This window comes from Carex rostrata, chromosome 1, assembly GCF_964058835.1.
Source record: "Carex rostrata chromosome 1, lpCarRost1.2, whole genome shotgun sequence".
NCBI classification, from domain to species: Eukaryota; Viridiplantae; Streptophyta; class Magnoliopsida; order Poales; family Cyperaceae; genus Carex; species Carex rostrata.
Window position 1 is genome coordinate 2,826,086 of NC_135918.1, and position 22,344 is coordinate 2,848,429.

Here is a 22,344-nt window from a genome sequence, read left to right on the forward strand (position 1 = left end):
CTTATCAGCTTTCAATCTCAATTTTCTAGTACCATCTCTGAATAATTGCAATATATATTGTTGAAAGAGGAGGGTTCAAATGCACCCAAATTTTTGTGCACCCAAATGCACCATATCTTTTAAATCCTTTTTATCCGTTTTCAAAGTCCGAATAGCTAATCCGAACCATTAGATGCGATCTATATATTAAGATGTGCTTGGAGACCAAATTTTACATTTTTTGAATTTTTTTTACTATTTATTAAGCCACTTTGAAAATCGCTGATTTTACATTTTCTGGACCATTGGATTAGCGATTTTCAAAGTAGCTTAATAAATAGTAAAAAAATTCCAAAAAAAATGTAAAATTTGGTCTCCAAGCACATCTTAATATGTAGATCGCATCTAACAGTTCGGATTGACTATTTGGACTATGAAAACAGAGAAAAAAGAGAGGGTGCATTTGGGTGCATTTGAACCCTCGTCTTGTTGAAATTATCATATCAACAATTGCAATTGACTTGCAAAGTTGATTATAGCAATGCAATAATAAATGCATTTAATTTTTGAATGAGTCTTAATTACCAAATTGAAGTTAATTTAGAGATAAATTTCAAGGATAAAAATGATTTAGGAATAATTATTGAAGTCGGAGATGTGGCAGAATATATAAAAAATTGTCCTAAATCTCACGATAGATATATTATTCTATACTTATAAATTCTTACTTATAGACTTCATGAGATTTTATGTTCCATGAAAAGTGTTTAAGTAAGAGCATGCCAATTCTTACAAATACAAAACAATTATAAATCTCTTCTGACGTCATCCAACAAGAATGAGACACTTTTCGCGAGGATAAAAAAACGACTTTTTGCGACGGACTACTCTCATTGTTCAGCTTTTTCTTTTTGCGACGGACGACCGTCATAAAAGCGTTTTTTTCCTCGCAAAAAGTGTTACTTTGTTGACTGTAAATTAATACGAGCAATTCATCCTTAATTTCATGACTGTAAATTATCTCATATCTGTTTTAATTAATTTTAGTTCGGTATCTCTTCTACGATTGACAATTACAAATTTAGTCATGTAGATGTGAAAGTTTCAATGCAAGTTGCTACTCAAGATTGAAAATTAGTAATTAATTGACTTACACATATGTAATACGTGTACAACTGCTATTGTAATTATCATGTTAATGTTTATAATTAATATGCACGTGCAGCCAGGGCATCCGAACAAACCCTCGGATAGTTCTAAATCATCGGATAGGCGCTTTTGAAGAGGCCTTTGATATTTTAAAATTCAAATGAATAAGCGGTTTTGAACAAAAAAATAAATAAATTATGTTATTTACTTAATGACGAGGATCCAAATAAATCGGGACCCTTGGATGTCTGCTGATTTCCTGGCGACTCTTATCAGCTATCTTCATCAGTAACCAACCAGTAACACCTCAATTAATTAATAACCGCTCTCTCCTTTCCTTATATAAGCAAGAGAAGCTAGTCTCTTCTCTTCAGACCATAAAAAGTTCTCCATACAACCATCAAGAAAATTTCCAGAGATGGCAGGAAACGAGTGGATCAATGGTTACTTGGAGGCCATATTAGATGCCGGTGCAAAGAGAAAAGAACAAACTCGATCTCATCATCTCTCTTCTTCTGCCAAGTTCAATGTGGTCATGGAATTGCAAAAGTATGGTCATGACAAAGAAAAGGAAGCTGCATACAGCCCGACCAAGTATTTTGTCGAGGAAGTCGTCAGCCGGTTCGACGACAGCGATCTTCATAAAACTTGGGTTAAGGTTGTGATTATGTCAATGACATTTAAATGATTAAATCAATCTATTTCCGTAGAATATGATTAATTTCATATATATATCTGGCACTTGTAGTATCCTCATTCCGAGGCAACAAAAAGACACGAAATTAAGAGTCAATTCAACCAGTATACATCTAATCCGTTATTTGAAATTAATGTTATGTAGATATGTCGTTATCTTTATTTTTTTTTATGGTTGGTAAAATTATAACGCTGAAATTGTGTACGTAGGTGGTGGCAACAAGGAATAGCCAAGAGCGCAACAACAGATTAGAGAATTTAGTCTGGCGAATATGGCACTTGGCACGCAAAAAGAAACAGGTACATGCTTTTTTGTGAAGATGTGTTTAATTGATGGGATATGTGATGTGTTATGCTTTATTCTGGTATGGTGCAAACGGCAAACAACGATCACACTTCATCCACGTGTGACATGTAAATTCTGAAAAGGAAAAGGAAAAAAACTTAAAAATGAAAATTTCTCTATCTGTCCTGTCTTTAGGGACTCAATGCCTATAGTGGATAGCCAACTTGCTGGGAGCAAAAAAACCTGACTACTCTAGAATAATATTACGTAGAATTATCAGAGAAACCCCAGTTTCATCTATTCGTTTAAACTTGAAATTGTTGATTGAACAAAATTCACATAATTTATGTTCTCGATATTAATTGACAAATTAAAAAGAACCATATTGTTTTACAAGAAATATATGATACTCGCAAAAATATCTAGCAACTCCTTGACTCACTACGTTACTTCCGCAACAGACCGAATGGGATGACACGCGGCAGCTACTGAGACGGAAACTAGAGCAGGAGCAAGGGAGCAAGGAGGCAGCGGACGATTTGTCGGAGCTGTCTGAAGGTGAGAAAGAAAAAAACGATGGTAGCAACACCCAAGGCGCATCGGTTGACAACTCGAATGCAGTGGATCCGAGGATGAACTCAATCGTGTCTGACGAGGAGGATGAAGAGGGAGAAAAGGAACATCTTTATATTGTTCTTATCAGGTAATAATAAGATTGAAAAAATCTTGCATTCATATTTGGATGAACTAAATAATTAATTATGAAAATGATCTGTGTGAGTTATTGAGGTTTAATTTAATTTGAGTAACTGCGCTACCAAATTGGCGGGCGTGTAATTGATATGAATTTGTAAAAACAAGACACCTCATTTGTACTAACCAAATTATCCATAGGATAGCTCCTCTTAATAATTCAACTAATAATCTACCCTTAAAAGGAATAGACGCATCTATCAACCATAAATCTTCTAAAGTATAACAATTATAACTAAAGTTATTATGCTCGGCTATCCAGTTTCATATTAAGCTAATGTAAGAACATTGAACAAAAAGATGCTCTGTACTCTCTATTTAGTCAAAGAAGACACATTTTGTATCGCCTTGCCAACCTTTATTTACTAAGTTAGTCTTAGTCAAAATCTTGTCTTTTCGGACAAGCCATAAAAATATTTTAATTTTTAATGAAATATGGGATTTCCATATGGTGCTATAGGTAGAATTAGGCATTCCCCCATATTCTAACCATTGATAAAATGAATGAACAGTAAAGGTATCATCTGTGGACCAGCGCCATATAATCCTATCCTCTAATTGGTCAGATAGAGTAAAAAGAAAAAATCTATTTTGCAAAGACACCTCATTTGTACAATGTTTAATTCTGTAATTGAGATCAATTTATCTGCTTATATATGCATTCGTTCTTGGTGCAGCTTGCATGGCCTCATACGTGGAGAAAACATGGAACTGGGAAGAGACTCTGATACTGGAGGCCAGGTCAGACATTAATTAAGCAGCAATTTTCATTTATACTCTTTAAGTTATATAAAATAGCTGTTGTACCCTTCCAATGGGAAATCTCATGCATATCCGTGCAAAAAATGGTAATGACGTGTCCCCCTAATAGCCCTATGAGACATAAGTAGGACCTATCCTATTATCGTTCTTTTAGTGCAATTCAAATTACATATTCCAAAAACTAATGTTAACTTGACACTTTTGTCATTTACTGGTCTTTTTTTTTTTTATTACATCATTTAGGGCGTGTTCGGCGTTTAAATGGGATGGGGAATGAGAATGAGAATTGAACTAATTTTTACTGTGCTCGTGGAAAAAAAAAATTCAGTCTGAGTGAATTTTTTTTTTTCCCACACGCACAGTAGCGCACCGAACAGGCCCTTACTGGTCTTGTGGATGAGAACATGAGCCAATGCCGGCCCACTGGCCGAGGCGGTAGTCCCAAATAACAGTACACGAATGACATTTTCAATTTACCGGACAGTGTACGGTAATATTATGTTTTGCAGCAGCATGACATGACATGGAACATTCCAATCTTAAATTACTTGCAATACTAGTTTGGTCCATTTACCCTGCCTTACACTAGAAAACTTGTACAAAAATCAGGTGAAATATGTGGTGGAGCTGGCGCGAGCACTTGCGGCCACAAAGGGCGTGTATCGGGTCGATCTACTAACCCGGCAGATCTCCAGTCCAGATGTCGACTGGACGTATGGCGAGCCCGTTGAAATGCTTAGCAGTCCGTCTGACATGGAGGACGCTGACTCCTGCGGGGCCTACATAATTCGCCTTCCTTGTGGGCCCAAAGATAAGTGAGAGCCTTTATTTCTTTTTTATTTTTTTTAAAATTTTTTTTAACTGTTGTCGAATAATGAATGAGGCATGTTCGATGAAATGTCTGTTCAGCTTGGAATGACTTATTGACTGCATTCAGAAAAAAAAAAAAATTTTAGTTTATAAAGTCTCATATCCACAAGGCGTTCCAAATCAGACACTAACCGTAAGGGTTGGTGATCCAGTACATGAATTGTACCATGGGCTTGCTAACGTGAAATTCATAGTGCAATACCAAACACGATAGCAATTAGTAGTTTCAACTGCCGAAGCTCCATTATTTCTCATATAATTTTCAATTTTTTTTTTACTAGTGAATGCATAATATTTGAGATATACTGAATAAGCATTATAAGGGTATTGCTGAATTGGTTGGTGTCAACAGATCTACTGCCTGTAAAACCCAGAACTAGTACGCCTTGCTGATATTGACAATCCTTTACATTCCAATTTTGAATCAATTAATCAGGTATATACCAAAGGAATCGCTCTGGCCCCACATCCCGGAATTTGTGGACCGAGCCTTGGCCCACATAACCAATGTGGCCAAATCCCTTGGTGAGCAGCTTTCCTCCAACCCATCCAGTCCCTCAATTCCAGTATGGCCGTATGCAATTCACGGGCACTATGCGGATGCTGCTGAAGTGGCGGCCCACCTGGCAAGCATTCTGAGCGTCCCAATGGTGATGACAGGGCACTCATTGGGACGTAATAAGCTGGAGCAGCTGGTCAAGCAGGGACGTCTGACAAAGAATGACATTAACTCAACATACAAGATCATGCGGCGCATCGAAGGGGAAGAAACCGGGATTGACGTGGCTGAGATGGTTGTAACGAGCACTAAGCAAGAGATTGAGGAGCAGTGGGGGCTGTATGATGGGTTCGATTTGATGTTGGAGAGGAAGCTCAGGATTAGAAAGAAAAGAGGGGTTAGCTGTCTTGGTCGGTACATGCCTCGCATGGTGGTAAGTCAAAGTAATTTTTACCTGTAAACTTAATTTGGGTTACCTCGCATGGTACATGCCTCGCATGTGAGCTTACCTCTGAGTTTGTGTGCGTGCTCGCACATTGCACGTACGTGTTGCACGTGAAGATATTATGACATATAAAGTCGTGTTGATGTACTAAATTTTAGATACTTTATTGCTATTTCTCTCATGTTTTGATAGGTTATACCACCTGGGATGGATTTTAGCCACGTCAACACCCAAGATTTGGAAAAAGATGGCGACCTTCAAATGCTAATTAATTCCGACAGCTCCCAGATCAAGAGGGACCTACCTCTTATTTGGTCTGAGGTAAACAATAACTATAAGTCAATAACTCATCTTTAATTAATCACCGACTACCATATTTTCTTTATCTCATTTTCTACATTAGAACAGGTAATGAGGTTCTTTTCAAATCCACACAAGCCAATGATACTTGCACTTTCGCGGCCTGATCCAAAGAAGAATGTTATGACACTTTTAAAGGCCTATGGGGAAAGTCGCCATCTCCAAGAACTTGCTAACTTGGTACTTCATAATAATTTCATTATTGTCTTTCTTAGTTGATTATGTTACTGGTAGTCTGTTCATGTGGAATAGGGATAAGTGTTTTCACTCTTTCTTCTAGACATTGATTTTAGGAAACAGAGACGATATAGAAGAAATGGTGGGCAGCAGTGCAACAGTTTTGACCAATGTACTAAAACTTATCGATAAATATGATCTCTATGGTAAGGTGGCATATCCAAAGCATCACAATCAATCTGATGTTCCACAAATATATCGACTTGCTGCAAAGACCAAGGTAATTGATTATTGCAACTTCAATTTTGGTTTGTTCTTCTGGTATTGAGAAAAATAATGACTTGCTATTTTGATTGGCAGGGAGTGTTCATCAATCCAGCCTTAGTAGAGCCTTTTGGCCTCACACTCATAGAGGTACCAGAGAGATTGCACTAAAATTTGCACTTTCAAAAGATATGCAAAGTTTGGTAATGTATTTAGATGAAGTTGTCTTTAAATACGCAGGCAGCGGCCTATGGTTTGCCAGTTGTGGCGACTAAAAATGGTGGTCCTGTAGATATTCTCAAGGTAATTATTCTTCTGCTGATTTTTCTATGAAGAATTATATAATAGGGAAGAATTAAAAATTGTCCATTTCTTCTTTATAAAGTTCACGGATATTTTATCTTCCACTTTATTTGGCATTTAATTTAACTTGTGTCTTATGTTTTTCTGGGTTCTATTTGTCATTTTTAGGATCGACATGAGTTTTTCATATTACCTTTTCACTGATTCAGCAATATCGTTTGATCTATTGCTATCTTCTTTCTACTGATCAAATTTGTTTCAACATCTGACTTTTACCAATCTTTTTATGTAAAGGCACTGAACAACGGGCTGTTAGTGGACCCACATGACCAGGCAGCCATCTCCGAGGCACTGCTTCGCCTCCTGGCTGAGAAGTCACTATGGCTGGAATGCCGCCGGAGTGGACTTCGCCACATCCACCGCTTTTCCTGGCCCCATCACTGTCGCCTCTTCCTTTCTCATCTCTCATCCCTTGTTGTCCACTCATCCTCTCCTTCCCTCTCCCTCTCTGCCCAACGGGGTCCACAATCCGAGCCTCTCTCCGAATCACTTCGTGACCTCTCTTTGTATTTTTCGACTGACTCTCCAGATGCATTGGCCACTGAGTCTTTGATCGATTCACACCGCCTCCACCGGATAGAATCTTCATCAGCTCTCTCCTTCTCTCCTGGTCACAGGTATTATTGGAGACAACTTTGCCACTGGAATTTTGACCAGTGTGAGGGACAGTTTGGTGACCTACTTGCATGATGCAAAAGATAAAAAAATATAAAATGTTTTTGTTTTTTGTTTTTTGCTTATTTATATTGCTTTCTCTATGGATTGTTTTCATTTTTACTTTAGCCGTATTCATTTCTTTTTTTTTCTTTTTATTTCTTGTTGTTCACCTGGTTGCTATAATAGAGTTAGTATTGAGATGGAGGCTCCAAAGCACTTTCCTTTTACTTGAAATCCTCTTTATTTATTGTTGCTAGGCTATATCTCTGCAAAAGTGAACAAAATTTCAACTGCTGCAATTTATAGCAAATTTTTTGTTACCTCACTTCAGTATATGTACAACATGTTAAAATCTTAATAAATTTTCAGGCAAAGGATATTCGTTATTACCGTCGACTGCTACAGTGCCGAAGGAACAATTGAAATCTCCAATCTCAAAGAAATCCTTGATAAGGTGACATCAGTGGATGGATTAAATGGCCGGATAGGATACGTGCTCTCTACTGGCTCCACTGTACTTGAAACCCTCGAGGCAATTCAATCATGCCACATTGATCCAACAAGATTTGATGCTCTGATTTGCAGTAGCGGGGCAGAGGTGTGCTATCCGTGGCGTGACACATCAGCTGATTTGGATTATGGAGCACATCTAAGGTTTCGCTGGCCTGGGGATCATGTGCGAGAGACTGTTACCAAGGTTGGAAAGTTGGATGGAGCTGTGGATGATGATATGGTGTTTGATGAAACAACAAGTTCTGCTTATTGTTTAGCTTATGCTGTTAAGCTTGAAGCCAATGTGAGTCATTTATTCATATTTCATTTCATGGTTACGTGTATTGTAATCATCTTAGGCTTTTTGTCAGTCCTTTTTGGAACTTCAATTGACCAAAAAGTTGTGCAAAGCGGGAAGGTAATACATGTGTTTCCCTTTTATTAACTACAATGGGAACTAATAGTATACAACTTATGAACAGAAATTCTGAATTTTAAAAAACACAATAACACTAATATGTTGTTTTGATATTTAAGACCAATATATGAAATATATTTATCGTATTTTTTAGGTGCAAAAGGCAGATGGCATTAAACAGAGACTGAGAATGCGTGGCTTCCGATGCAATCCAGTTTACACACATGCATGTAGACGGTTAAATGTTATTCCTCTTTTTGCATCTCGATCACATGCATTAAGGTAATATCTTCTCTAAGAACTAACTTTTGTTCCATTATTTCTTCAAAGGTACTTAATGTTTGCCTACACTCAATGTGAATTGATACAATATTTTAATATAATGATAGTTCTTATAATGCTCAACTAAAACCTAGATTGCCCAATTTTAAGCCTTAGTTTATCTAATACGTGCAATTAGTCACTATTTCAATCCAATTTTGCTCTCAGAATTGTGGGATTAAGCCTCAATTATCCTAAACTTTGCAAGCAAGCTCACTTGAGACAACTGTTTCTCAAACATCTCTTAGCATCTCAATTGTGCAAATAAACAGTTTATACTTAAATTTTACAGTTACAGAAAATTATATGAATGATTCTCTGTACTCGATCAATTAGGTACTTGTCGATACAATGGGCGATCGATCTTTCAAAGGTGGTGATTTTCACTGGAGAGAAAGGTGATACTGATTATGAGAAGCTTCTTCCTGGCCTTCCCAAAACTGTGATTATGCAAGGCTTTGTCAATACTGGAAGCGAGAAGCTACTTAGAGAAGAAGATAGCTACAAGTTCGAAGATGTTGTTTTAATTGAAGCTCCTAACATTATCACTGTTGATAAAGATTTTAGCATGTCTGATATGACAAGTGCTATATAAAAAATGCATTTCTTTCTTGCGAGAGAAATTGGGAAGTAAATGTGATAATGTGATGTATTTTAATACGATACATGAAAATAAGTCATTAAAATATAGCACTATGCTAATGTTTTCTGGATTGTTTGTCTTTAATTTATATTATTTTTCTGAAGCAGATCTTGTCAGAACGAGGAGTATGGTGCATGCAACATGTAAAGGAATAAAATAGTAGTATAAAACTGAATTAAACTTGAGAGAAATTTCAAACATGGCATTAGCCATTATCATGAGTAGTGAAACATCATTCGTAGAAAAACAAAGAATATACAAATTGTACAAGATAATAATCACAAAACAACTAACAAAGACCAGGCGGGGAGTGAAAAGAAAAGTCAATCGCCTGGCCTTTGATGTTAGCTACAAGACTCGCTTTTGTAATTTATTAAATTTTCTGGACCAAACCCGAAAGACAAGCCCAAACTGATTTTTTTTTTCTTTCTTTAATTTTCTTTCTCTTATTTTCAGAGCATGCACTCAGATTAGCCCGACAAGGATGCATTAATCATCCGGAATTTTTATATATAAGAAAATAAATAAATAAAATATTAAAAACGAGAATGGGTCCGTAGAAATTTTAAAAACAGGAAGGGATACGCAGCCCATGGCGTCCCTGAGGGACGCCATGCCAAACTCCAGTCCGATGGAAAAAAAAAATTAACATGCCATGGGATGCCATGTCATGGTTGTATCCCATGGGACGCCATGCCAAACGCTGGTCTCTGAAAAAAAATGGAAAAAAAAAAAAAATCTCAGGGACGCCATTGGAAAAAACAGCCCTACCCCTTTTTCTCCTTCTCCCTCCGATACGTTTTTTAATAGAAGTAAATGTGCAGTGCCTAATCGGAGGGAATAATAATAATAAAAAGGAACATGGTGCTAAATTGTGCAGTGCCTAATCAAATGATTTTAAATGCCTAATTTGATGTTAGTAAATAGTAATAAATAAAAAGGAACAATAACTTGCTCAAAAAAAAAAGGAACAATAATAATAAAAAGGAGCAATAGTAGGGAAGAATAAATATTAGTCCGTATCGGAGGGAGAAGGAGATAAAGGGATAGGGCTGTTTTTTCCAATGGCGTCCCTGAGATTTTTTCTTTTTTCCGATTTTTTTCAAAGACCAACGTTTGGCATGGCGTCCCATGGAATACAACCATGGCATGTTAATTTTGTTTTTTTCCATCGGACTGGAGTTTGGCATGGCGTCCCTCAGGGACGCCATGGGCCGCGTATCCCTTCCTGTTTTTAAAATTTCTACGGACCCATTCTCGTTTTTAATATTTTGTTTTTTAATTTTCCTATCAATAAAAATTGCGGATTAATCATTATCGATTTTAATAAATTTCAAATGAGGTTCGGCCCAATAAAATTAAACCCATTTTAAATTCTTACATTTTTATAAGGGTTAATTTCCTATGTACCCCTCACAACTTATGTAGTTTCTTATTTACCCCTAAAGACTTGAATTTATCTTATTTACCTCTTATCTCTTACATTCTCTTCTTATTTACCCCTCATGTAATTAGTCCCTTGTTAACTTTAATTAAATTATTAAAAAAACTTACTTCATCTGTGATTAAGAATTATAAAGCCAATTAAAGTTCTCATGTACTTTTTTTTTTGAAGGTTGTCGACAATTGTCGGCAACAAATCTATTGAAAAGAAAGTTTATTTACAAGTTTCGTACTTAGCACCAAAGTAATCTATTTAGTAAATATTGCTGCCAGGAGTACACAGTATGCCCCTGCCTGGTCTAGCAAACCCCTCTTACACTTAATTTTATATGAAAAGCTCCCAATTATGTAAATTCGTTGTGGTTTCATCTATTAATACACTCAAGGTCTTTGTTGTGCCCGCGAAGGTCCTCCTGTTCCTCTCCTTCCACATAGTCCAGCACCCTCCTGCCCAGGCCATATCCCATCTGCTTCTTGCCCTTCCCTGCAGTGTCATTCGTCCTCCCAACCATGCATCCTCTATGTTCTGCTCCATGCAGGTCGGTATATTGATCTGGGCACACAGGCCTCTCCAGAACCTACTTGCAAATGGGCAAGACCACATGATGTGTCCCGTCGTTTCCACACTTTGACTGTTGCACAGCTTGCATCCCATGTTTATCTGGCATCCTCTGATAATTAGGTTTTCCTGTGTGAGGATCTTATCGAGTAGCATTAGCCAAATGAATACCCTAACCTTCATTGGCACTTTGAGCTTCCACAAGACACGATGATACGGGGACTGTATCCTCGTGTTGTGAAGTTCAAAGTAAGCCGATGATACCGTGAACATGGCATTGGCACTCCAACGCCAAACTCTTGCTGCTTGCCCCGTTTGAACAGTGACTGAATCCGTGTAGAACGACGCCATCGCTGCCAGGTCTTTCAAGAAGAAAGATTCTGACACCCGCTGTGCCATACTCACCTCATCCGTTATTCCATATAGGTGACCCATAGTTTGTGCCCACTGCCCTTCCGGTTTGTGTTGCAGCCACCAAATCCATTTGAGTAAGAGGGCCTCATTCTGGCGATCCAGGTTGAGTATTCCCAAGCCCCCGTTACATTTTAGTGCACATGTTACCTCCCAATTAGCTAAGCAATTGATACCCCTACACTCTTGAGTTCCCCGCCATAAGAAGCTTCTTCTCATTCTATCAATATGCTTGACTACTCCCTTTGGCATTCTCAATGCCTGCATGAAGTGCAGGGGTATGGCAGAAAGTACCGACTTGACCAGAGTGATTCTCCCTCCATATGATAGTAGATCAGCTTTCCATCCCTCTATCCTATTCCTGACCACCTGCAACATTGGTTGGAAGTGAATCTTTCTCGGTTTCCTGATGGTCAACGGCAACCCTAGGTATTTAACCGGTAGCTGCGTCGGTCGGGATTCCAGTATTCCCGTAACTGCCTGCACCATGTGATCAGGTAGGGCTACTGGTATAAATGCACTTTTGGACCTATTAATCTTGAGGCCAGATAACTCTGCATAGACTGCTAAGATCCGGCTAATAACCCTTAGCGAAGTCGGGTGCGCCTCTGAGATAATTACCGTGTCATCTGCAAACTGAATCGCTTGTGTCCGAAGAAAGACATGTGGCCCCATTGCCGGTTGCGCATTGGATAGGAATCTGGTCAGGGAGTCTGCTATCAGAATGAATAGCATGGGCGAAAGGGGGTCTCCCTGTCTAAGGCCTCTCATGTGGGTTATGTGCCTGGTCTGAACTCCATTGACTCTGACCGATGACGAGGAGGAGCGAAGTAATGACGTAATTGCCGATAGCCACTTCGGCGGGAATCCCCTTTCTATAAGGAGGTTTGTCATGAAGCACCAGTCCACCGTATCAAATGCCTTTTCAAAGTGCACTTTGTATAGCACCGCGGGAAGCTTCTGCTTAGAGCAAAAAATCAGTAATTCTCTAGTCACCAAGAATGACTCCATCATGGAACGTCCTTTTACAAAAGCCGTCTGGTTTTTGTCGACCAGTTCTTGTAGGTGCGGTTGTAATCTGTTCGCCATGATCTTAGTCACAATTTTGATCACCGTGTTGATCACACTGATTGGCCTGTAATCCGTAATTCCTAGTGGGGACGACTTCTTGGGGATCAGTGTGATGGTGGCCTGATTGAGACATCTTACATTCCCCCCTGTTTCAAAGATGAAATTAATTAGAGAGATAGTGTCGACCTTGATTATTGGCCAGAATGATCTGTAGAATTCTATCGGCAGGCCATCCGGTCCGCTGGCTTTATCCTTTGGCATGTCATTAATGGCGGCCAATATTTCCTGTTCTGTGATGCTATCATCCAAGGATTTCAGTGCCCCACTCATTCCAGGCCCCACTCTTTCGGTCAAATTAAATGGTCTAGCTCGTGGTCCCCTACGGCCAATCATCTTCTTGAAGTGTCGATAGATGTGGTTCTGAAGTTCGCTACTCGGAACCACCACTCCTTGTTCATTCTGAATGCCCGAAATAGCATTGGGAAACCTTTGGTGAGTACATTGAATGGAACTCACAATCAATGCATGTTGTCAGCACGAGTCAAGCCGAGGCATGGGCAATTTTTTGGAGGATACAAAATGTTGGAGAAATACAGAGATGTGTCAAGGATGGTGCTCTCAGGCTCTTTAGAAACTGTAGCATCTATGGCTTCTGTCTACCTGAACATACAAAATTGGAGATCATACACAGAGGTCTGGCAGACTTGGAGGCTCCAGGCAGAGAGAGAGAGACATGCGTATACCAGAATAGGGAAAATCATCATATGAAGATAGCTCATAAACTGACAAACATGGGTAGCCTGCATGGCTGGATTAGAAATGAGCACCCTGTACCGAGTTTTATTGCTGAGGAGGAAATGTAATTGGACCAAGGGCCTTGTATTTAACAAAAAAAAAAAAAAAAAAATAGCATAACAATATGCGCATCATGAGAAGCCCTAACATAAAATATAATTACAAAAATAACAATTTTACATAGTCCAAACAAAATAACAACAGCTCATAAATACTCAATTACCAACTTAAATAAAATAACAATAACATTCAATCTGGATCGCATATTTCTCTTTCTTGAAGGGCTCGTAATCAGTAAGTTTAACAATGTCTAACAATAAATTGCAAAAAGGAGTGAAAATTGCCAAACCAATTTTCCTAAAACTTAAGAATTTTACTCTTTAGTTAAATGATATTGTAATTATGTGGATAGAGAGATAAGAGTAGAACCGGTACAGACTTTTTTTTCTTTACAATCAATATAATTTGTCAGCAAGCATCAAGCTTACTAACATTAAAAAAAAATAAAAATGAAGCACTCCAATAGTCAGTACCAAGCTAATGTCCATTTCGTGAAATTGAAAAACATTAAAAAATTTGTCGTAATCCTGATAATTAGTGCTGATTAGCGAGTACTTTTACCAGCGGATGAGTCGAATGAGGCTTTGGCCAAACTTTGACCCTCTAACACCCTTGATCAGCAACAAATTGAATTGAACATAAGTAATTCTCAATTTGAGCGAGAAACACCAACAACAGAGTTAAAAAGTTAATGAACTTAAAATAGTTTCAAATTTCAAATTGAGTGATGTTAAGTCACTGTTTTCATTGAATTTATATTTCTTTTGATTTGCATTGATCTCCATACCAATGTCATCATGTCGTGCTTCAAATAATGCAGAGATAGGCTTAAGATGAAGATCAAAATAATCAGAGAAGTCACGGGTAATATTTTATCAGACAAGCACATCTACAGTTGGGACTGGAAAATTGCGAGAAGAGAGAAGAGAGTTTGGAAATCGCGAGAGAGAAGAGAGTTGGGAAATCGCCAGAGAGAAGAGAAAAGTGGCCTCGAGAGTTGCAGGGTGGTTTGTGCTCTGGGAAATCGCGTGGGAGGGAGGTGAGCGGGAGAGAAGGCTGGAGAGGAGAGGGTTTATCAATGGATGCATCCAGTTAATGGAGGGCTAAGTACATGAGTACTTTAATTGGCTTTATAATTCTTGATCACAGATAAGGTAAGTTTTTTTAATAATTTAATTAAAGTTAACAAGGAACTAATTACATAAGGGGTAAATAAGAAAAGAATGTAAGAGTTAAGAGATAAATAAGATAAATTCAAGTCTTTAGGGGTAAATAAGAAACTACATAAGTTGTGAGGGGTACATAGGAAATTAACCCTTTTTATAAGCACTAATAAATCCATCCACATAAAAACTCACGTTTCCAAGTCTTTCACTCGTATCTGATTGGAAGACAGCTTAACTTGCGAGCTTTTGTGAATTTTACAATGAGTTCTCAGGGGTCATTTGAGTTTTATTTAGATAATCATATAACTTTGTGTAATTATAATTTAGTCCCTGTAAACACAAAACCGATACCAAAATCGAAACTAAGGCTGGTACCGGTGGTGAAATGTACATAAATAGTTGTTTATGCAAACTTTGAATTTAAACTATTAACAAAAGATACAATAAACTGCAAATATTCTAGTTAAAAATAGGTATTCTTTACTGGTTTAAGAAAATTAAATGAATCAATATCCTGAAAATAATATTATGGGTGGATGTTGGTTGTTACTCACTGCACTACCCTATAATATAGTTGTTTTAAATTTTATTAGTTTGTAAATTTTTTTCTTTGATTGATTTTTTCTACTATCTCACTAATCTCAATAATAATTATTCTGAAAAAAAAAATAATGGAACGGCTCACTACTTTACATAAAATAAGTTAGTTGTTAATTTTTTTATCAATTACTATTGGCATTTTGACCATGTTGTATTTATTTTTAAAGTTCAGTCACACAAGTGGTGGTTAATCGTCACATTTTAAATATGAGAAAGCAATATTTCAGTGATCTCATGACTACTTTATGTTTCATAATCTTCTATTTTGTGAGTTAACCACTAACAATGGTTGGATCATATGGTTAACGATTTACACTTTCGTTGCATTTTATCAGCCTCAAAATCTTCCCTCCTCTAATTTCTTATATTTGCCCCCCTGAGTACTTATTAATAACAGCTTCATCATTTGCAGATAATAATTAATTAATAGCGACTGTTGTTGTTTATCGCCTTCAACTTTCTTGTTTGGGTAGATTTTTTGAGGATAAAAGACTGTAGGGTTGGTCCGTACGCCGTACTTAATGTTTCTTTGATGTAACATGTAAAAATGACTTGTTTTTTAATTGACAAAATATTCAATACTTGATAACATATTTAACAGTTTGAACTCAGTACAAAAATATTTTTGAAGAGAGTAAAATTGACTTACATAACGAGAAGGCATGAAAATAAAAATAAGAAAACACCATTTAATAGAAATTAAGTTAATAATTCATTATGCTCGCCACTTGGATTTATAAAAAAAATTTAAATGTCAAAAAATAAATTTAATGTTTTTTTTCCTCCAAAGGACTGAATCAAATTTTCTGCATGAATAGGGATGACCGAAAATTTGGTTTAATGCCCCTGTTACAGCGAATTTACATCTCTCCAGTACCGTAGAAGGAAATATTTTAGTATTAGTGGATTCAAACTGTTCTTTTAACTTTGCACGAATCTCAAAACCATAATAATACTGCCCCCTACGCTAGTCTGAATCTCAAAGAGGCTTAGAGTCAATCTCAAACCGTGAGGAAGAGAATCTTCTATGATGGAGAGGATACGTGTTATGTCACAACGCCATGCCACTTGGTTCACAACATATTTGGTACATGGGGATGACCGAACCAAATTTTTGGTCCCTCTTGCCTGGACCGAAAATTAGATTCTTAAAACTTGATAATGGCTACTAAAGTGATATTGATAGATGCGATTACAACAATAGTTCGTACACTATTACATCAGTTAATTAACTGGTCTCGCCTACTTTGATACACCCCATACCCCTGATACACTCTGCTTTTCCCACAATGTCGATCTCAAAGTGTTGCATCTTCCTTTGTTCGATTTGCCACAATCCAAGTTGGTAACTTTGAATCACAAAATATGACCTATTTCTTTGTCGAGGAGGGTTCAAATGCGTCCATGTTTTTGTGTCTCCATCATGCCTCCATCTCTCTTCATCATTTTCAAAGTTCAAACAGTCGATCCGAACCGCTCAATCTAACCTCCATACTAAAATATGTTTGGAGACCAAATTTTATATTTTTAGGAATTTTTTTACTATTTTTTTAGATAGGTAAAAAAATACTGTTTTTAGATGGTTCAGATTTACTGATTTTGTACCTATCTAAAAAAATAGTAAAAAAATTCCTAAAAATATAAAATTTGGTCTCCAAACATATTTTAGTATGGAGGTTAGGTTGAGCGGTTCGGATCGACTGTTTGAACTTTGAAAATGATGGAGAGAGATGGAGGCACAAAAACATGGAGGCATTTGAACCCTCCTCTTCTTTGTCTCCACCAGTGTTTTAATAATCGGTTCTTATTCGGTATTCGGAAAGCCACCGAATACCGCATATACAGTATGCGGCCGCATATTTTAATTTTTATTCAGATTTATATATTCGAATTTTCAAATAAAAAATCATAGACATTAACACCAATAAACATAGATAAACATAGATAAACATTACAAATAAAAATAAATAAAACATAACAAAAGTTAAAACAAGTTAACCCACAGTACAAATTACAAAACTACAAATAAGCATAAATAAAACATAAGTTCAAACTTAAATAAATTAAATTATAACTTATTCGGTTCTTATTCGGATTATTATTCTCTATTCGGAAAAATTTGGCCGAATAGATAATATGCGGAAAAAAATATGCGACTGAATATGCGGTCGAATATTCGAAACCGAATATTAGACCAAATACTCATTTTCTATTTGGATTCCAATCAAAAACGAATATTCAGCTGACTAAACCGACTTTTAAAACACCGGTCTCCACGACACTACAGTAGAACTTACTTTCTGTGATCGGTATCAGTGACCGGTACTGACATCGGTCGTAGATACTCAATTTCTCAAAAAAATAAAGAATTTCACCTGAATTAGTGACGATCGCTGAATTTTTTTTTTTTTTTTTTATCAACTCCGCTAAAATTTTGGATGAAAAATGAAAAAAACGCACGGCTACTAAAAAATAAAACGCGCCACACGATGGAAACCCTCTCCGCCAAAACCCTCGATCCTCCTTTCTCGGTCCTCCGTCAGTGCCAAAACCGACGGGTTGAGGTCTCACCGTGACGAGCGGTCCTTTGTTTTTTTGGCGGCTCCTGAGGATCCCAAACTCCCAATAGGGTCACTCCTGGTACTTCACCATGGCCGCCGTGAGGTATTTTAATCAATTTTGTTTTCTTTTAATCAACAATGGTTTCTAGCTAATCCCCATAATGCAGTCAAAAGATTTGGGTTATTCAATTAGCCCAACGAATTTACCTTTTTTTTTTTTTTTTTAGTTTTTTAGTTTTTTCCCCTCTTTTAGGAATGAGGGCAGTGAGGATTGCATATGATAGGTTTATTATTCAATCATGGCTGTAGAATCAAACTAAAATTACAGATTTCTGAACCCCCTTCAAGTAAAATCCACCTATTGGACATTTTTATATTTTTTCCATTTTTGGAATAATTACCCAATGAATCTAACATACTGCAAACTGATAGAAGCCCGAAATGTTTAGACTAACTTGAATTTTTTTTGGAGATGACATGAAATGCTCTTATATATTAATATTTTTTATTTCACTATGTACAAGACATGTCAGATCTGCTGTGCGTAAGAAGCGGGCTGATGCAAAGAGTGAACTGAAAAACCTTCTTTTCGATGGAAAACCAGTTCAGGTAAGCGTCTTGTAATCTATTGTGCTGCCAACTTTGATAGTAAATGGGTAACTAAATTTATCAATCAAGCCTTGATAACCAAAACAATTGAACTTACTCTAATTGTACTAAGCTTTTATATGAAGGTGAAGAGAGATCGAACGCTACAGATTTGATGATCCTTATATTTTAGGGTAAATTATACCTTATTCATTTTAATTTGGGTTGGCTGAGAGCTATTTAGCATTGGTTTGATCTGAGGAAGATTAGAACTTAGTTGTACAGTTAGAGGGTATATAAATTGGTGGTTCTTTAAATGGATTACAGATTCAGGTCCGCTGCTTTGAAGTGGCATCTAGACAAGCATGTAGGCCCTTCAAAGGTTATTTTATTCAATTTTATTTTCTCAGTTTCTAAGTTAATTTATTAATCTGAAATTAAATGAACAAACCTAAGTAATAATACAAGAATGTAAGAATAGATTGTACCACCAGTACTCGACAGAAAATTATTTTAGTAATATCTCTCAGCTTTTTTCATCTACTTTTATATATGCTTACCTACTTACCTGGCTGGTTGATTGCTTGCTTTGTTTGTTTCAGAGGCGGTGATATAAGATGGTGTTTCCTTTGCTGTTAGAGCTTGCTAGGTGTTATAGAGCAACTGCTCAATTTGAGGCTACAAAGGTTATTTCTTTTGGATTTACTTAAAGCACTAAATTTTGGTACAGTTTAGTTTTATCTACTTCGGTTTGTTAAAAGTGAGTATAATTTGGGGACTTGAATGCAATGATTTTACGAGCAGTAATGAAACTTGTGTAATATTTGGGTGAATCTATTTTTGGGATGATCCTTGTCAGATTATTGATTAATAAGTTAATCATACATTATTTTTTTAGCTTAAAGTCTTGTTGTCTAATATATTTGGGTGAATCTATTTCTAACGGAAGTTAAGTTGGCCTTTAGAATCTTTGGTATGAAAAATTTTACAAGTCTCAATTATATATTTTCAGGGAAATTTTTGTTCTCTTCATTTACTTTTTGTATAGCTGATGTATATTTACCAGTTGATGAAATGTCAAGTTACTAAATATAGTTTTTGTTTCTTTGCTTGTAGATGTTGCTTTATGCTGTGAAAAATACGAGGTAGAAACAACGGGCATGTGTTAATTCTCTTCTCTTCTAGTAGAAATGAAACTAATAGCAGGTGAATAATAATAGCAGTAATTCATTTCTATAGAGTGTAATTATCATAAATATATGTTGTCAATATACTCTTGCTTGGTATGAAAAGATTATGTCAATATACTCTTGCTTTGATCGATTTTGTTTGATTTGAATGTTGTTTATTGTTTGTATGTTTAGATACTATTGTTTATGTTTGATCGATGTGAATGTTTGGTACGTGTGGTACCAATTAAATGAGGAAAAAATAACTAAAAAAACTAAAAGAAACTAATAGAAGAATATCAGGGATCGGATTTGATTATCAGCGACTGTTTTTTTAGTCGCAGATATCTTTTCATGACATTAGCAAAAAAACAACAGCGATAAAAAAAAATTGATTGCAGATAAATTATCAGTGACCGGATGACGTCATTCAACAACCAGTGACGTCATTGGGAGAGTATCTGCGACCGGCGCCATTACTTTTTGCGACCGGAAAACCAGTTGCGGAAAGTCTGATCTGCTGTAGTGCGAGGCATCCCATGTCACTTGTATCGAATGCCTTCACTGTATCAGAATCTGAATTCGATTCCAGACTTCCTGCGCATTAGTGCATTCAAAGAACAAAAGGTGAGTTGTTAATGGACATTGATAGTGAAAATATTTTTTTATTTTTTATTTTTGTTTTATATTAGTTGGTTAATAATCTTAATATTATTTGTTTATAAGTGTATTATTATAATAACAGTATTATTAATAATTCAAATAAATATTAACTCTATTTTTTGGCATCAGACAATTACTTTTTGAACTTGAAAAAAATTAGATGACTTTCGGGTTATGCCCGGAACTTTCTCCTGTAGATTTCTTTACGAGCTTATCGGGGTCAAACACTGAAATAGTGCCAAATTAATTGGTAGCTCAATAGCTCATTGAATGGTTGTAAGATCTCACGCTGATAAAATAATTCAATGATAATTCTTTCATGTCTTAACCATCAAGATCATTAATTAATCGCCCGTATTCATGTGACGATAATTTACAACATGTGTCGGTCTAATAAATACTATTTCTTTTGCATATGTACTGGACAAATTAATTAGTTATATTATTATACTTCAAATATTAAAATTACGCAGCATATATACTTCCTAGTTTCTTTCACTAGAATAATGTTGCTAGCATCACAAAAGGTAAGAGCTTTATCCGCGTTATATTTACATCAAATGAAACAAACTAAAACGAAAAAAAGAAATAAAGTACTACTATACTTGATAACGATGTTATTTTACACTTTTCTACAATTCCAGTGATAATTACTGATAATATCTCATCACCTGGCTGCAATAAAGAAAACAAAAGAAGAAAAATAAATGATGGTAGATCAACGAAGACCAGGACGAGCATGGAAAGCGAAGTACGGCGTGGTTGCCACTGCTCTGTCAAGGTTGCTTCTTTCCTTTTTCTCCTTTCTCTTACAAGTATTTTCTTCTTTTTTCCCGTTTGTTATCTTTTCTTGCTTCTCTTTATCCTCCTTTGAAGATGATTGTGACGTCAGCGGAAGCACCTTTGCTAACGATTTCATGCTCAAACAGCTCATCTTTCTATCTCCTCCTCTTTCTTTTTGGCCTCTCTCTTTCTTTGTGAAATTTTTAGTTCACTGATGATCGATGATTTGTAGATAGAAGATGGAAAGGGGCATGAATTTATAGACTTCGGGAACATAAGTACTTACCGTAGGCGGAGACTGGTCAAAATTGAAGAACTGCCTTGCATCCGAAGGAAGCTAGGTTGTGTATCAAAATGTCGTTATCCATGACGGAACCACAGATGATAGTGTTACATTTGGTGATGGGAGGTGTATTTGACTTGACCAAACCACTCCCCAGCACCTTCCCGAGCAAGGAAAAGGTACAATTGAATATGTTGACTAGTAAAATTAAAACAAGCTTCGTGGACAAGGAACAATTTTTCCAACTATCAAATTAGGAAATAAATCTGCTGTTATTCCAATCTCAACAGTCACTACAGCAGAAATACCCTTCTGCGACCCATTAAATGGGTCGCAGATGGGTGAAGCGCCGGTCGCAGAAGGTGGGTGCCGGTCCCAGATGACCAAAATGGGTTGCTGATGACCCGGTCGCAGTTGCTCCGTCACTGATGACTGTCCTGCTGACGTCACCGGTCTCTGAAGAGTATGGTGCCGGTCTCAGATGAGTCCTTCAGCGACCGACGAGATCCGCCACAGATGCTGGCCTAAAGACCCATCAGAGACCGACTGGACGGTCGCAGAAGGGTCCCAAATGGGTCCCAAATGGGTCGCAAAAGGTTATTTTTTTATATTTTTTTTTCCCAATTGATACAAAATGTATCAAACAAATATAATATTAAACCCATTATATTCATATATTTTTCTCAATTCCCAACTGGTACAAAACATAATTCACAAGCATTTAACATCAAATATCAAACAATTGACAATCAAACAATACACATAAATACACATTATCTGAATATTCTTTATTACAATTTCAATACATGTGGATATAATAAACAATAATATATTATCACAAACAATAATATAAAAAACCAGAAACCAAAATTCAGAGAAACAATAGAGCAAAAAATACAATAAAAAAAAAAGTCTATGCCTTCATCCTAGCCCTGCCCTTGGACTTCTTGTTCTTGGACTTGGGCTTGATATGGTGAAAAGTCTTGTAATCAGGTGCCTTGTATTCTGGTATGTCACGGAGACCTAGTTTTGACAGTACAAGGCAGTACCTGAGCAAA

General features: G+C 36.6%; 1 protein-coding gene and 2 long non-coding RNA genes across 5 annotated transcripts; 2 read left to right on the forward strand and 1 right to left on the reverse strand.

Annotated features, from left to right (window-relative positions):
- Positions 1–1,489: 1,489 nt before the first annotated feature.
- Positions 1,490–9,202, forward strand: LOC144551980 (sucrose-phosphate synthase 4-like). Of its 2 annotated transcripts, XM_078300095.1 has the most exons (15): positions 1,491–1,786; positions 2,035–2,124; positions 2,572–2,813; positions 3,541–3,604; positions 4,235–4,440; positions 4,932–5,427; positions 5,632–5,760; positions 5,848–5,979; positions 6,080–6,256; positions 6,337–6,390; positions 6,481–6,543; positions 6,838–7,220; positions 7,630–8,056; positions 8,325–8,452; positions 8,828–9,202. In XM_078300095.1, exons 1-15 carry the CDS (start codon positions 1,547–1,549, stop codon positions 9,084–9,086), a joined length of 3,090 nt encoding a protein of 1,029 aa, XP_078156221.1. In that variant the 5' UTR covers positions 1,491–1,546; the 3' UTR covers positions 9,087–9,202. The 2 variants fall into 2 exon arrangements, with proteins under 2 accessions (XP_078156228.1, XP_078156221.1); XM_078300102.1 differs by lacking the exon at positions 5,632–5,760 and having other exon boundaries at positions 1,490–1,786.
- Positions 9,203–17,724: 8,522 nt separating this feature from the next.
- On the forward strand, positions 17,725–19,794 carry LOC144552017 (uncharacterized). Of its 2 annotated transcripts, XR_013510922.1 has the most exons (5): positions 17,725–17,903; positions 18,325–18,409; positions 18,535–18,770; positions 18,991–19,074; positions 19,505–19,794. It is a non-coding gene; the product is annotated as an uncharacterized LOC144552017 (long non-coding RNA). The 2 variants fall into 2 exon arrangements; XR_013510921.1 differs by having other exon boundaries at positions 18,325–18,770.
- Positions 19,795–20,679: 885 nt separating this feature from the next.
- Positions 20,680–21,506, reverse strand: LOC144552027 (uncharacterized). The gene is made up of 2 exons (XR_013510926.1): positions 20,857–21,506; positions 20,680–20,819 (listed from the first exon to the last, which is right to left on the reverse strand). It is a non-coding gene; the product is annotated as an uncharacterized LOC144552027 (long non-coding RNA).
- Between the last annotated feature and the right edge of the window lie 838 nt (positions 21,507–22,344).